We start from the raw sequence: 17,585 nt of genomic DNA, 5'->3' as shown, positions 1-17,585 counted from the left end.
TGTACTAGTTGGCGTAAGTTGTGATATAATGCCATAAGTCTTGAGATGCGTGCCAAACTCATAACTGAAATACTTGCCACCTTGATTTGGATCGAAGGTGCTTGATTTTCTTGTTAAGTTGATTTTCGACTTCGCTCTGAAATTCGTTAAACTTCTCGAAGCTTTCAGACTTATGTTTCATTAAGTAAATATACCAATATATACTTAAATCATTAGTGAAAGTCAAAAAGTAACGATATACATTGTGCACCGTCACGCTCATTGGTCCACACACATTTGCATATATGATTCCCAATAGGGCAGTCGCCCGTTCCATCGTACCGGAGAACGGTGTCCTAGTCATCTTTCCCATAAGGCCTGGTTCGCATCTTTCAAGAGATTCAAAATCTAATGATTTCAAAAGTCCATATAAATGGAGTTTCTTCATGCGCTTTACACAAATGTGACCCATACGGCAATGCCACATATACATGGTATTATCATTACTAAGCTTACATGTTTTGGAATCAATGTTATGAATGTGTGAATCATATTACCATTGCGCTCCGGTGCATGAACATAAAATACATCATTCATATAAATGGAACAACCAATTATTTCAGACTTGAATTAATAACCATTTTGCATCAAGCAAGATCCACTAATAATGTTCATAATCAATGTGGGTATGTTATCACCGGGTTTTGGCCAAATCAGGAGATGGGCCGTAAGTGAAGATGGGCTTGAAGAATATACACGTGGAACATCTTTGAAGCGGCCTTGCGCGAAGAGTTTGGACTTAATTGCCTATGTATCTGTAATATAGTAGATCGCATCGTAGTTTAGATTAAAAGATAGAGTTTGACCCGTGCATGGTTAGGTTCACGTCCAAATTAGAAAGTCCCTTGGACTATAAATATGTATCTAGGGTTATCGGAAAAGGAGGACAATCACGTTCACAACCAACACAAATCAGACGCATCGCCACCCCTTCTTTCGAGGGTTTCTCCCGGGTAAGCACCATGTCTGCCTAGATCGCATCTTGCGATCTAGGCAGCACTAACTTATTCGTTTACCTTGTGTTGCTCGTCTCGAAGCGTTGTTGATGGCGAGTAGCACTATTTATCGTAGATGTTTTGGGGCTTGCATAGATGCTTTTCTCACGCATATACCTTGGCCGTGCCGTCCCTCAATATCTAGCTTGCCCTTACACCTATCCGAGTGTAAGGGCAGACATCTTGCTTGTTCGTTACTTAGTAGATCCGATCTGTTATAGTTGCTCCTTGTCTTCAAGGATTAATTTAATATCCGTATGGTTAGGCCTTGCAAACGGGTTGAACGATCGGTAGTGCGTTAGGTATGGTTTGTTAGTCCTAGGAGGGATGTTCGGGAATTAACGTAATGTTGGTTTTTAGGCCTCTTCTAGGGTTAGTTTTCCATTATCTTTCGTGTCTATTAGGCTCAACTACGCGTAGGATGTTCCGATCATACGGTGAAAACCCTAAAGCTGTCGTAGATTGGTTTAGCTTTGTTGTGATCAAGCGGGATCCCCATGTTATTGAAAATCCAACATGAACCATGGGGCGATCGGCTCTTTGAGCCGATCCACGAAGCAACTGAGGGCCGATAGGGCTCGTATTTAATGTTTACGTGTCTGCCATGCGAGGAACTAATCGAAGCAATCCACACCTTCGACCGAGGTATAGGTCGGGTGGCACGCCCTTGCGGCCGCCGGGTCGTGTGCGGAGCATTTGCGGGACGACGTCGAGGGACCGGGGCCCGCTCGCCGCCTTGGAAGCCTCCCGGCTCTTCGTGTTGCTAAGCGGCTAGAATGTGTTGCTCGCCAAAGCCCACCGGCGAGCGGTGGTTAAGCAACACGAAGAGCCGGGAGGCTTCCAAGGCGACGGCGGGCCCGGTCCCTCGACGTCGTCCCGCAAATGCTCCGGCACACGACCCGGCGGCTGCAGAGGGCGTGCCACCCGACCTATACCCGGTCGGGAAGGTGTGGATTGCTTCGATTAGTTCCCTGCATGGCGGACACGTAAACATTAAATACGAGCCCTATCGGCCCTCGAGTTGCCCCTGTGGATCGGCTCAAAGAGTCGATCGCCCCATGGTTCATGTTGGATTTTCAATAACATGGGGATCCAGCTTGATCACGACAAAGCTAAACCAATCTACTGACAGTTTAGGGTTTTCACCGTATGATCGGAACATCCTACGCGTAGTTGAGCCTAATAGACACGAAAGATAATGGAAAACTAACCCTAGAAGAGGCCTAAAAACCAACATTACGTTAATTCCCGGAACATCCCTCCTAGGACTAACAAACCATACCTAACGCACTACCGGATCGTTCAACCCGTTTGCAAGGCCTAACCATACGGCTATTAAACTAATCCTTGAAGACAAGGAGCAACTATAGCAGATCGGATCTACTAAGTAACGAACAAGCAAGATGCTGCCCTTACACCTGGATAGGTGTAAGGGCAGCTAGATATTGAGGGACGGCACAGCTAAGCAGATATGCGCGAGAAAAACATCTATGCAAGCCCCAAAACATCTACGATAAATAGTGCTACTCGCCATCAACAACGCTTCAGTACGAGCAACACAAGGTAAACGAATAAACGTTGTGCTGCCTAGATCGCAAGATAGGCAGCATGGTGCTTACCCGGGAGAAACCCTCGAAAGAAGGGGTGGCGATGCGCCTGATTTGTGTTGGTTGTGAACGTGATTGTCCTCCTTTTCCGATAACCCTAGATACATATTTATAGTCCAAGGGACTTTCTAATTTGGACGTGCACCTAACCGTGCACGGGTCAAACTCTATCTTTTAATCTAAACTACGATGCGATCTACTATATTACAGATACATAGGCAATTAAGCCCAAACTCTTCGCGCAAGGCCGCTTCAAAGATGCTCCACGTGTATATTCTTCAAGCCCATCTTCACTTACGGCCCATCTCCTGATTTGGCCAAAATCCGGTGATAACAGGGCACAAAATATCATTTATTCAAAACTAAGATTAATCCCGAATGTAGACTAAGCCGAAGAGTACTGACAACCACCACATCAACTTTGTAGCCGTTGCCAACACACATCGTCACCTCATCCTTCATCTCTTATTCCGTGACTCCTGCTGAGAGTTACAAATGTGAGCAACCAAACCAGTATCAAATACCAAGGTATTACTCCCGGCACTTATGAGGTAAACATCAATAACATGTATATAAAATATACCTTTTTATCTTTTCGGGTAATCTTGCCAACCTTCTTATCTTCCAAGACTTATAGCATTCGCACTGGCATAGCTACACATATTAATCAACAGCAGGATCAAACATAGGGATCACATAGGGTAATGCTAGAAGCATTACTCCTCAGCGAGATAATTTAATGACATTATATCAAGCACATGGTGTGGTTTTAGTTATAAAAATTAGTATACAAAATAAACGGTGACAAAAATACGCATGTTTTAATAGATAATTGAACACACATTAGTTACCACACCTGTTGCCCCTTTTGAACTGCAAATCTCTTCACACCACACCTGTAGACCGAGACCATCTCACGCCAACTAATTTTTCTTCTACCTAATATTTTGATTACAGAAAAAACCGTTTCAATGACGCACACTTTTTTATTACTTTGATGTAGTCGTTTATTTAACTCTCTAATACATCATTATTCGCTACACTGTAGTCTTCCAAGATTATTTTAGAATCGCGACACCTCAAGCGTATTTGAGATGCTATGACGACACACTCTTTGACTCTATTTTGGGATTGGTACCAGCCTACCCATATTCCAACATGAAGCTTCCATTAATATTCCAGCCATCCAGTGGGGCTTTTTAGGGCGGATATGTGTTGCAGTATGTCTTAGCCAATTGGCGATTCAACCTACACACATGCCTTCACTTTAACATCATCTCATGGTGACATAGACAGATTAAGAAGCATATGACTAGACAAAACCAAGTTTGTGTTTCAAAAATTTGAGTTTTGTTAACAAATCTATAATACTGTGGTTTGCTTAAGGTTACAAAATCATGGTCCTAAGTTCTTTTGAATAGGGATCTAACAATTTTTTATTAAATAAACCACTTTTGTTGGACTAAATATTTTTCAAAGCATGGATTTGGAATCTTCAAAAATATGTGATATAATTTAAAATAGAGGTAGCAAGTGTTACTTGATAAACCAGATACCGGGCCGAATGTTGATCATCGCATGAGTCTAGTAGTTAAACAAAAAGAAGACAACTTAGCACATTTGATTGAGAGAGTGGATGGTGTACAACCTCACAACAGAGCTCAAGTCTTTACACATGAAAATAAATTTAATACATAAAAAATAATATGGTGAAATCCTTGTCCCTTTAATTTTAGAAAATATGGACAATCAAAATACGTCAATATTGTGAAACAAAGGCAATACATGCAACTTAATATTTGACGGTGTACTCAATTTAGTAGTTTTTTTGAACTTTTGTGCATCAATCCTTCTTAATGACTCAAATTCCCTAAATCTATTATGTATGAACTCATGGGTTCTCATGATAGTATTGCATATTGAATTATTTATCATGGTGTAGTTAGGTTCTTGTGGTAACTACTCAGTCATATGAAGCCATGGTTTGAGGTTATATGTTAGTATAAATATGGTGAGATATCTCAAAGAACTAAATGAGGTCCTTATTACCTAACATATAACTGCAAACCTAACTCAACTGTGTACATCAACGCAAGAAGGACATAATACAATGCTTACCCTTCCCACAATCATCGGTCAAACCTCACTCAAAACAATGTGCTAAAGAATGAATAGTGCAATAATTATATAAAAGTTTTCCCTCATTCTAGTAGTTAAGTTTCAAAAGTTTTCTCATAAAATAATACACCATCACCTGGAAGCTAGGGTTTTAGGTTAGCAATAATTAATGAGCGTAAGTAACATATAACGACACGCTTTACCCACATCAACGACAAAAAGAGCATAAGACAACGCCTCCACTTTCCATCTTTAAAATCCAATCACCCTTCGAGTTTGGTAGAACATTAAATGATACTTGGCTTTATCCCATGATTAGCAACTTCCTGCGTTATAGACGTCTTCGAAATTTTTGCCATCAATACACTGCCACTTGAACCTGGGACCTAAGGTTGATACAAACTGGATATCCAACACAATTATCAAGGTTAAGTTTCAAAAGTTTTCGCATAAAATAATACACCATCATCCGAAAGCTAGGGTTTGAGGTTAGCAATAATTGATGAGCGCAAGTAACATATAACGACACACTTTACTCACATCAACGTCAAAAAGAGCATAAGACAATGCTTCCACTTTCCATATTTAAAACCCAATCACCCTTCTGAGATTGCGAAAGTGTAATCGGTAGAACATTAAATGGCACTTGGCTCTATCCCATGAGTAACAGCTCCATGCGTTATAGACGTCTTCGAAACTTTTGGCATCAATACACCGCCACGTGAACCTAGGATCTAAGCATTGGTAGAGAACAAGCATTTTGTACCGGTCCGGGAGAGCCTTTAGTCCTGGTTGGCCATCCGGGACTGCCAAAACGGGACTAAAGCCTCCACCGTTAGTCCTGGTTGGCTTACAAACCGGGATTAAAGGTCATCCACGTGGTAGCAGCGAAACGATTGGGCTGGCAGACCTTTAGTCCCGGTTGGTAACACCAACCGGAACGAAAGTTCGCGCCAGGGTTTAGGGTCCGCGCCAGAGTTGGTGTGCACAACCTACGACATCTGCGAGGAGCTCGCCCCGGGAAAATTTCCCCGCACCCCATGAACGCATCCATCTCCATTATTGATCTATTCCACTAGTGGAGATAAAGGGGGCCATGGCTAGGGTAGCAACAAAGTAACACATGTATGGTACTTGTGCACGTGGTCATGGCCGAGGGAGATAGCTAGGGTGAGAGGAGCACCTGCTCGGTTGCTCCCAGTTCATAGATAAATTAATGGACAGTGACCTCACACTAGAGGTGTTGTCATGTCAGCAAGTCGTGAACTGAAAACCAGAGCGTGGGCTTGGTTAATGGTTTGAATAGTTAGATTAATTATTTTACAAAAAGAAAATGGTTTTGGACTGCTTCTCCAAATTCAAACAGTTTTCTTGTTCAAAGTTTGTTCAGACTCAAAAGTATGCAACAGTTATTCAAATTCATATTCAAATACTTATCAAATATTTAAAATTATAATAGATTAAAAAAGAACTTAGTTTTGGCGCAAATAAAAGATCTTTAGGTGCTCGCGGCCTGCGCACCCACCGCAACACTTTTAGTCCCGGTTGGTGTCCCCAACCGGGACTAAAGGTTCCGGCGAACCGGGACTAGAGGTGGCGTTGCACGTCCTAGCCGTTGGAACCGGGACTATTGCTAACAATAGTCCCAATTCAAATCACTGCCGGGACTAATACTTCTTGCAGCTCCGAACAAAAGACCCGTTTTCTACTAGTGAAGGTTGATACAAACCAGATATCCAACACAATCAATTGAATGACGTTCTTGGTTGTCTAACACTAGGTGGTAGACTTTTACTCAATTATTCAGTTAACGACAAAAACCGCATACCATGTCATTCAAACTTTCCACCTTTAAGTTCCTCTTTGGATCATAGGATTTTCATATGAATTTTGGACGATTCCAATCCACATGATCAATTTCGGAGGATCATACGATTGTGGTCACCGAATCCGCACGTAAATCTACTCCTATTCCCTACATTCCATATGAATCTCAGCACGATCTCGAACCTATTTTTTTCTGTTGAAAAGTCCAGTACACTTGCACTCTATCTATCTGTCTATCTCTACTCTCTTTTCTAGATTAAAGAGGGGGCAAAGCCCCTAGTTCCATTAACACGCAACCAAGGTTTTTACAGCGAGAAGATCTGGGAGCAAAAAAGCTCGAGAATGCAGGAAACATAGAAGGTCTCAACAGTTGACATCTTAGGCAGAGACACCACGAGACAGAATTACATCCGGACATTTTCGAGCAGCTTCTCGCATGCAATTTCTTGACGCCAGCGGTTCACAAGGGAGGGTGCTGGAGGCATGGCGTGATCGTTGTTAGACGCAAGCCCCAACATCAGCAGGTTCATATAAATCTGAAGCAATTTACCAGGACGATGATCTAGGAGCATTAGATTTTCACGAAATTCCCGTGTTTGCTTCACGTGCACCGTACAAAGACGCATTTTGTAGAGTTCCTGAGTTTCGAAATCCCATAGTAGGAATTTGTTGTACGTGGCATCTCAATCGTGTGTTTTACGTGTTTCCATGTTTTCAAATGTTGTGATCCAAAGAGGCCCTAAAAACACACGGCTAAATGAAACATAATAAGAGGAGAAGGTTTCTCTTGTTCTAGCCGTTGAACCAAAACCATATTTGAAAAAAAAAACAGTGATGAGACTGTTTCTACACGACCGCCGCGGCATACTCCGGTATAGGCAGAGTCTACGTACACCGTTCTATACTTCTATCACCAGCACCAACCAACCGCAAAAAAGATCTCCAAGATATATTTCCACCTACCATATACGGAGTATATCTGGGAGTATATCTCCAAGATATACTACATGACTCCTCACATGTGATGTGGCAGCCCTCCCTGCCGTTGGCCCCCACGGCAACCGGCGCACGCGAACCACCCCACCCCGCAAGCCCTAGGCCGCCGCCATCTGGGCCCCACCCCACGCGCCGGTTACTAGTGCAGCCCGCTCCACCGTCCGTTCCGGAAACCCAAACCCCGATTTAAAACACGAGGAAGAAACAAGGATTAAAACCCAACCAAAAGCCTCCTCCTCCTGCCCAGCCCCGGTCCTTCCTTCCTCCCTCGCTCCGCTCCCTCCCTACCGATCCCAATTGGCAGCCGGAGCCGCCGGAGCCGCCGGAATCCCTCCACCGCCGCCAGATTCGCCGCCCGCCGCCGCGGATTCCCGCCGCGCCCGACCGCCCCGCCGCCGGATCGGGCCCAGGACCAGCCGGCCGGACCGTGGGGGGACTGCTGTTGGTGGCAACCGCTGCTTCCCGCTCCTGCTCCTCTCCAGAGGCGGGGGCGCGGCGGGCGATCTCGGCATCCCGTGGCGGGGCTGGAGTTGCCTCCTCGCAATTTCGCTGATCCGGGGCATGCTCTCCCCCTCCTCGCCGGCTTCTGGTGAGCTCCCCGGATTTCTAGGGCTTATCCCGCTTTTCTCTCCGCCGTGCTGTTTTACTACTTTCCTTGCTTGGCATCTACTTTCCAGCGCACTAATTACCGGGGAGCAGGTTTTACTACCATTTCATGTGTTCCGTATCGCATTGCTTTGAATTCCTCAATTATGGGGAGCTAGGTTTACTTTACTACCTGGGAATTAAAGCAGGCTGCGCTGGGTGGCTAGTTTTCATCAATTTTGTGGATAGTGTGATTCTGATGATTTTTTTTTTCTGGTCCTACGCAGGGCACTAAAACAGTCCATAACGTTTTGAAACGAGACCAGATGCCAGGGAAGGAGGACGGCGTGATGAAGGACTCGGACAAGGCTTCCTCCTTGATGGAGGTGGCGAAACCCTCGGCTGGCGGCGGCGAGGATCTAGGCGGGGCGCCCGCTCTCGCCGGGAAGAAAAGGAAGGACGAGAGGGCCCCTGACAACGGCGGCGTCGCGAAGCGGGTGCTCAGGTCCAACTCCTTGAAGCTGCGTGCCGATGCTGAGCCGGAGGGTGAAGGTCTGGAGAAGGCTGGCTGTGATGAGGCTATGGATGAGGTGGAAGTGAAGGTGGATGATGCTGTGCAAGTGCCAGCTGCTAAGGGTTCTGACGAGAACAATCTGGAGAGTTCTGGTGTTGCTGTGATGGAAGTTGCTGAAGGGAATGGCTTAGACAGCCAAACAAGCAATAAAGAGAAGGCAGATGAGGATGATGTTTCTGGAGCTGGAGCAAGGCGGGGGAGTGCTGATGACCCCCAGGAAAACAAGGGTGCCAGCCAGGGGGAGGTCATAGACCCATCGGCCACAGCAAATGACGGTGAACTGGGCACTGGTTTAGGCGCAAGCAACCCTAGCAGTGGACCAGAATCTGCTCAGCAGGATGGTGCTGCTCTGTGTGCTGAGGGAGTGGTACTCCACAGTGGTGATCAGGGAGTTGAGAAGGGGTTAGCTAGCCCTGTAGATGAAACCAAGAGGGTTTCAACTCCGGACATTGTATTTATAAGGAGAAAGTCCTTACCTAGGAACGCAAGCCAAACAAAGTGTGAAGAGGAGCCCCAGGTTGAGAGGAGAGTTACGAGGTCATCTACAGTTAGAAAAATAGAGGTTGCTGGCAGCTCAGGCAAAAGTAGTGCAAAAGGGGCAAGCATGGAAACCAAGGGGAGAAAGGAAGATGTTCTTCATCACTATACAAGGAAAGTGAGCAGTACTGAATCCTTGAAAGCTGATCACGCTGACCTTGCTAAGCGCAGCACCAGCACAAAGAAGCATGCACTAAATGGAAAGGTTACTGCTCGAAGAAACTCTGGTGCCACTGGCAATGATGATCCTGCAAATATCACAGAAAACAAGGCATCAGCAACAGCGCCAAAAATCAGTTTGAAGCCCAAGGGAAGTGGCAGCATTGCCAAGACAACCACAAAAGGTGCAGTTTCTCTGGTGGATCAGAACGTCTGTAGTTCAGCTATCACTGAAAAGAATGATACTGAGCTTACAGATTCTGAAGGAGCTAGATCTGAAAACAAGACTGCTGTGCAGAAATCAGGATTATCAGTTGGTGCTAAAATTGTTGCCAGTAAGAAGAGGCTACTGGAATCAGGTTCCGATAAAACTGGTGTAGAGTCACCAGTTGAGACGCCAACGATGAAAAAGACAAAAGAAATGTCTTCTCACACTGAGCTAGATCAATCAAAGAAGTCTTCTGGGGAAATGCTTACAGGGAAGAACTGTAGTTCAGACAAGAAAGGTATTTTGAAAAAACGACAGCATCACAATCGAGCAGCTGAGTCGAGCAGATCTGTTAACCCTTCTATTAGAACTGCCATCAAACTTTCACATAATGAACCTGATGATGATGGAACTGACATCAGTATTGCCAACAAGAGAAATTGTAGAGGGCGCCGAGAACCTGGACTTCATGCAGTAAAAGAGGAAGAGGATTCCAGCGAATCTGAAGAACTCATTGTCACGAGGAAAGACCGCCAAAAAAGGAAAAAAGCTGTTCACAAACAAAGGTCTGGTTCTCCCAAAGCAAGTTATTCAAAAGGCACTAGAAAGGCAGAAAATGATGCTGGTGCAAAATCTGATGACCCAGGTGAGCAGGTTACAGCAAGTCTCATCGATGAAAAACGTAAAATAAGTGACCAGATAAAGACCATACTTTTGGCTGCTGGTTGGGCGATTGACCTGAGGCCCAGGAATGGAAGAAATTATATGGACTCTGTGTATATACCTCCTACTGGTAAAGGATCTTACTGGTCAGTCACAAAAGCATATGCAGTATATCAAAGCAAGCAATCTGAGGAAAAGGATGGAGCTACAAGCCAGAGTTTATCAAAACAATCTCCGGGCAGCCCTGGCAAAACACATTCATTACCAGAGGACCTCCTTGGCAAATTAAAAAGAGTGGTTGTTAACAAGCGAAGACCCAAATTTGAGCTTCAGAAGTCAAGAAAGAAGAAACATGGTTTGCTAAAGAATTCCAAAAATTCCAAGGGCAAACCAAAGGAAGGGAAAATCTCAAAAGAAAGAAAAAAGCGAGGTGGTTGTGCTCTACTTGCTCGTGGATCAAAGGGTGGAAGCAGCACCGATGGTTTTGCTCCATATGAATGGAAACGCTCAGTTTTCTCCTGGTTGATTGATCTGAATGTTCTGCCTGTTAACGCTAGCCTGAAATGTATGGATGAAAACCGCTCAAAAGTTTTGCTAGAGGGTTCCACAAGCAGGGATGGAATTAACTGTAGCTGCTGTAGCAAGGTTTTCGCAGTACATGAATTTGTGGCTCATGCTGGCGGCCAAGTGAGCAAACCATACAGGAGTATTCTTGTCGATGGGCTGGACAATGACCTTTTGCATTGTCTCATTAGTGCATGGAACAAGCAGTCTGATTCTGAAAGACAGGCATTCTTTACTGTTAGCACTGAGGGTGATGATGATCCCAATGATGACACATGTGGTATTTGTGGTGATGGAGGCAATTTGATGTGCTGTGATGGATGCCCTTCAACATTCCACATGAGTTGCCTAGAACTCGAGGTATGTGTTATACAGAGAGTAAATGATTTCATATGTTTTGCAACAAAAATGCGCTTTTCGTGCAGTTATTTTGTCAGGCTGTTGGCTTAATGCCATTTTTTACTCCGAGCATTAACTGTGTGACGTTTCCTTCAATTGTATAGGAGATTTGTCAGTATTTTTTGTTTATTTGCCTGATTAATTTTGCAATTCCTGGATTAGGAGATATTAAAATGGCTAGCATACAACCTTAATTTTTTTTTTCTATTATGGTCTACAGCTTGATAAGCGTATCCACGCAGCCTTTTCTAACTAGCACGAATATCCAATTGACAGGAACTTCCCTCTGATGATTGGCGTTGTGCAAACTGTTCCTGTAAATTTTGTCAGGAGCATTTGAATGGCGATGCTCCAGACAATGCTGAAGTTGATTCATTACTTTCTTGTTCCCAATGCAAGGAGAAATGTATGTGATCTCTGTATATCCTCTTACAGTTCTTTGGTACTTCAAAGTCTTTGAAAACTTATTTTGTCAGATTTTGGTTGATATTACTATAATATTGTCATAGACAATCATGTTATTGAGTATTCCACAATGATGATGCTTGCAGATCACCCAGCTTGCTCTCCTGAGACTGAGAACCTATCCGGTGTCCCCTGTCAGGCAGGAAATCAATTTTGCCAGCAAAGTTGCAGGAGGGTAATACTTGTCAACTTTAGTTCTTCTCTTTTCCTGACTTCCCTTTCTGGACATATTACGATGTAGTATTTTATGAGCATGATTGTAGCATTGCCGTTTTGTACTTTCAGCCATGTTAAGTATCACTAGCTTGTAACAAGTTGATTTTTAAAAATCTCACTTGTTAAAGATCTACACTAAGCTCCACTCATCAGAGTTTGTGCCGTTGCTTTTATTTTTGAATTATGGTATTCTGTTGTGTGCCTAACTCGCTGTACTTGATAAGCAACCAATATCATGTAATGGTATGCAAATTTACCAAAATCATTTTCTGAAAAGCACGCAGAACTTCGAATGCCAGCATCCTTGAATTACTTATTACCTATACTCTATCTCATGTGATGTTTAAGAATGTGTGCGGTACTGTATTCAAACTTTGAAATGCCGATATAAATAAAAGTATTTGGAAATGCTGCGCAGAAATGGTATTATAAGTTTTTGTGGCAAAAGGTACTTCCATATAGTATATTACTTTTCAATAAAATTTTCGGTAATATTACTATATATAAACTAATGCACCTTGGATACCGGGAAAAGAAAACAAAATAATATTTGTACCATATATTCTATAATTTATTCTATAATGGAGGAGTATGTGATCAGTTTAATGCTTACTATTTATGTTGCACTTTGGCTCGAAAACAGCAAGTTTCCCAATGCTTAAAACTCCTTATTTCTGTTTCTTGTACCCCTTTACCGATATTTGACAATTGTTACATGACCACATATCATAAGGTATCTAAATTTTGTTTAGCCACTTGAGAATCATTTGTTTTTATCCAACTATTAAAGGTTGTTTCAGCATTTACCAAATGTCAAACTTTGTGATGATAAGAAAACTAGGTTAATGTCCTTAGGTATCTAGATAAATTAACAAATAAATTCAAAAGCACTATCCTGGAATCAAATGCTTCTTCATTGTTTAATCATTCTAACAGTTGAATCTTAGATTGGAAAACCAAAACCTCACTGCTCTCATCTTATTCCTTGTTCTCATTTTATGTTATATCGGTCTGTGTTTACCCTCCCCAATCGTCATCGCATCCCTGGGTTCCTTACGATTTATGTATTCTAAATTAACTTTTATGCAATGCAGCTATTTGAGGAATTGCAGAGTCTTCTTGCGGTCAAGAAGGATCTTGAACCAGAATTCGCGTGCAGGATTATTCAGTGCATCCATGAAGATGTCCCAGAAACAGTTATTGATTTGGATGAAAGGGTGGAATGTAATTCCAAGATTGCAGTTGCTCTTTCACTGATGGATGAGTGCTTTCTTCCTATTATTGACCAAAGAACTGGGATCAATTTGATACGCAATGCTGTGTACAACTGTGGGTAGGCATCTCTCTTTCCACAAACTCATAGTACTCTAAGGAAGCTCAAGGGTACTTTGTAGACCTCCCGTGTTGTTGATATGCTTTTAATTTGTAACTCTTTGCACACAATCTTTCTCTCCTTCCTCTGCACGTGTGTTTTGGTGGGTGGGATTGTATTTACCTTCCAGTGTTGCTGTAGTTACCTCTGGCTAATCTTTTAAAACTTGGTCATTTTTTTAATCTCCGTCTAGTTCTTGATAGATGCAGGCTAGGATGCAGGTCTGTTTGGGTGAGGGCCACCTCCCAATATTTGGTTTTCCTAACAAAAAACTAATCATGGATATTTTGCTGTGTTTAGTTTTCTGATGTTTTTGTGCTTACATTATGTGTTTTGTTATGTTCTGCTCAAACAGCATGCAATATGAAACTGATGTTTGGAAGAGCGCTTACATATGATAGTCTATTTGTTTTAATGTGACAATTTAAGCTTATATGGACAGGCCAGTTCATTCAGAACTTACATGCACATGGAAGTAGCTTGTACTGACTATCTATTTAATACTTTAATTACTAACCAGAACATGTATATATACCACCATCAGTGCATGGCTATTTAGTATTTTTGGCAATCCATTTAGGTTTAGATCTGGCATAGGCGTGATAGCTCTATTTTTGGCCATATTTGGGCCAATCTCATATTATGTTTTCGTAATAGAATCGAAGTTAATGCGCCCCTTAACTACTATTTACGCCAGCTTTGATTGTACGATTCAGTGTAATCAAATATTTTAACTAGTGACAATAGATGTGGTAAGCAGTGATCATTCACTACCTGGCACTTATGTGGTATGTGACCTTGTGTTTGATAGCTCATAAAAAATAGGCATCGATGCATATAGAGGTATAGGAATAGTGCAAAATATGCGCAGTATGTGTTTTAAATAGCAAAAAAATGACCTAAGTATTAAAAGCACACATATGCATGCACCAAATAACAAACTAACAAAAGTGACCAACATGCGATGTGATCGATTAACGCCATACACGGCAATGCAATTGCTTAGTCCAGTTTATAAAGTGACTGACTGGTGGACCTATTCCTAGTGCTTACGTGGGTGCATATATGGCTTTGGGAACTTTGAATCTAGTATGCGTGTATGATCCTTCTGGCTTACTTCGTGTTGAGTTTCTGGTATGCCTAATTGGATTGGGTGTTTCTTTATTTGCTCGACACATTGGTTTCTTATCTAACAGTTGCGTTGTGGCAACAAGTTGAATTGGTAACGCGTCTCAGTGAGTGATGTTTGATTGCTCTCTAATTTTTTGTCTGTGCAGGTCAAATTTTCCCCGGCTTGATTTCCGTGGATTCTATATCTTTATTTTGGAACGTGGAGATGAAATAGTATCTGCAGCATCAGTCAGGTTGGGTTACTTATTCCTCTTGTGTGGGTATGCCATGTCCTGTGACTATTCTGATGCACTTAATGCACTATTCATAGATATCAGAGATGCATGTCCTCACTTTGTGTTGAGTTCTCATCCTTAACCTAGTTTGTCTTGTTTCTTGTTCCACTTGCAAGTTTGCTGATATCTGAACAATTCAAACTTGGCAAAAGCAAGTTATGTTCAATCATCTAGTATTACTGCTAGGTGACGCTTTACGATCATTACTCTGAGATTGAGCAGTTTTCATGCAAGTAGACAGTATTTTGTATTAAAGAAACTAGCTTCATGTGGCTGGAAAGTCAGATTTTATTGAGATACCATTAGTTATAACTGGCTTGCATACTTCAGAAAGTCCTTTCTACATACTTATTGGCCTATCATTTCATAAACTCTAGCATGAAGCAGTCATAGACGTTACTACATCTGACAGTCTGGTTGCTTTTGAGTTCTTTTCTTTCGCTGAATTACTGGATTCTAATATGTAAGTTTACTGTTATTTTGTCTTGTGCTGAAACAGGATACATGGTACCAAGTTAGCAGAGATGCCATTCATTGGTACACGGCATATGTATCGGCGCCAAGGGATGTGCCGTCGTCTTTTAGATGGAATTGAAATGGTATGTTTACAGGGGCCCAAATCCTTTAGGCATTCTTCATGGTGCTTACATAAAAAAAGTTTAGATTGTTGTATCTAATCCCGTAGTTCTTAAGTATCTCACTGTAGTTTGTAAATTTGAAGAACTGAACTGCTCAAACCCCAACTTTATAAACTTGTGGAAGATTTTTGGTCTCAGCCTGAAATCTGTTCAGAAGTATCTGAGAGGTTACAAGGTAGCAAACAGATATGCCTTCTTGTAATATTGTATTGAGTAGCAATAGGCACGCTACAACTGCTTTTTAGTTTTTACAAAGTAGTACTAGGTTTGACAATTTTCTTAATTTGGTACATAAAAATGAATATAGCGTGTGCATATATAGGATTTTGATAGTAGGGCAATTCCACCGTGCTATATATTAATGTATACCTAGCATACTTTGCACCTTCTCTATGATAGGTTACAGATGAGTTGGCTTGTTTTTTTTGCTTGATTACCACAGTAGGGTAATTCCATCCTAGTGATGTATGTACCTGATGCCTTTTCTTATTTACATTTCAGATCCTCAGTTCTCTCAAAGTTGAGATGTTGGTCATTCCTGCTATTAACGAACTTGTGGGCACCTGGACATCTAAATTCGGATTTAGCCCACTTGAAGTTTCTCAGAAGCAAGAAGTCAGGTCTATCAACATGTTAGTTTTTCCTGGTACAGGTCTTCTTCAAAAGCCGCTGCTGAATAAGTCTTCACCTCAGGAACACCCAGGTTCTGAAGGAGGTCAGCACCGATAACATGTCTTTTATGTCTATTTCAATTTTATTCCCTATTCTTTTATCCAGTGGTGACTGGCCATTTATACAGCTGATACTGGTTTCTCTGGAGATAAATCCAGAAAAGCATTTTGTGGTCAATGAGTATTCTCTTTGCTCTGTTGCAGATGAGGAGACCCAAGGTTCGGAAGTCATGGATTCCTTGAACAGCAGCAAAGGTGCTGACACTTGTCAAGGTAATGTTTCACAACAGTATTTTTTGTGATTTTTTTGTGCGTATAGATCATAAATTAAAATATCAGAATTTCAGAAGGCAGACTTTGAAATCCTGCTACTGAGACAAACTGGGAACTCGCAAAAATGTTGTTATAACAAATATAAAAAAAACTTGAACTAAACAGCTCAATTTTTTACTACAACATATTTTACTATAACATATTAATATGGTTGACAAAGATAACATCCTCTGATAAACATAGGTTGCTTTTATTATGTCAGGGGAGGGGGTGTAAATACTAGGGTTTTTCTTTATAACCCATTTTAGACATATATATACAGTTACTCAAACAATTAATACTTCTTCCAGCCACGCTAGTTGCAGGAAAAGCCATAACATATTAATATGGTTGGCAAAGATAACATCCTCCGATAAACATAGGTTGGTTTAGTATGTCAGGGGAGGGGGTGTAAATACTAGGGCTTTTCTTTATAACCCATTTTAGACATATATGCAGTTACTTGAACAGTTAATATTTCCTCCAGCCACACTAGTTGCAGGAAAAGCCTTAATGAGCGTACCCTATCATATTGATAGGATTCTCTAAAAATTAGATCTTCCGACAATGTCTCTACCAGTAGTGTTCAGAAATAGATATATGCATGAGTACCATGATCTCTATATTTATGTGGGTCTCAATGATTTTAAATCTTAATTGCAGATTGACAAGCCTTGTCTACATATCCTTTTGGCCTGTGAAGAGACAGCCTCAGGCTTTACATGGATGAAACCATCCAATTATTTTGTTTTAACCCAGCCTGCTGTGCATTTGCTTCCAGAAAGTAAACCTGAAAGGATGTGTTTTTGAAGATCAGTCCTACCCCGGTTGTTTTGGCTAGAATTTGATGGCTCAGATTCAGACAGGACTTGTTGACCAGCCTGTGCAGTGTGCAGAAATAGAAATTGTTGACTCCAACCATCTAACTTTATGTGGTATCCTCAGAAGTCAGCATGTAGAGCGGGGATGATAGTTTTATTATGTGTTTCTTTTTTTGGCTTTGAAGTTAAAGTCGGAGGCCAGTGGTGCCTCATATCTTATTGGATGTTAGTTGTTATTCTGTTAATAGCGTTGCATTTTCCAGTCCATTTTGCAACCAGAACCTCATGTCTGTAAGATACTAAGAACAGCTGTTGCTGCAAGTAAAGCTGAATTTAGCTTCCAAACTGAAAATTTGGGAGGGTTTTAATTCATGTGCAGCTGTGGAAGAATGGGGCTTGTTGGCTTGTTGCCA

The 17,585-nt window shown here is 42.0% G+C and overlaps 1 protein-coding gene across 1 annotated transcript; it reads left to right on the top strand.

Moving 5' to 3' along the window:
- Window positions 1–8,028: 8,028 nt before the first annotated feature.
- LOC124704310 lies at window positions 8,029–17,537 on the top strand (the record flags this gene model as incomplete). The annotated part of the gene is given in 10 exon segments (XM_047236560.1): window positions 8,029–8,171; window positions 8,455–11,232; window positions 11,548–11,677; window positions 11,823–11,911; window positions 13,047–13,285; window positions 14,602–14,688; window positions 15,230–15,329; window positions 15,870–16,083; window positions 16,244–16,312; window positions 17,015–17,537. Coding segments are annotated over 9 exon segments (3,672 nt in total). The 3' UTR covers window positions 17,020–17,537.
- Window positions 17,538–17,585: the final 48 nt, after the last annotated feature.

The sequence above is a fragment of the Lolium rigidum genome, chromosome 3 (genome assembly GCF_022539505.1).
Source record: "Lolium rigidum isolate FL_2022 chromosome 3, APGP_CSIRO_Lrig_0.1, whole genome shotgun sequence".
In the NCBI taxonomy this organism is placed as follows: Eukaryota; Viridiplantae; Streptophyta; class Magnoliopsida; order Poales; family Poaceae; genus Lolium; species Lolium rigidum.
Note: the sequence above shows the minus strand (reverse complement) of the source record. Positions and strands in the feature narration are given on the sequence as shown.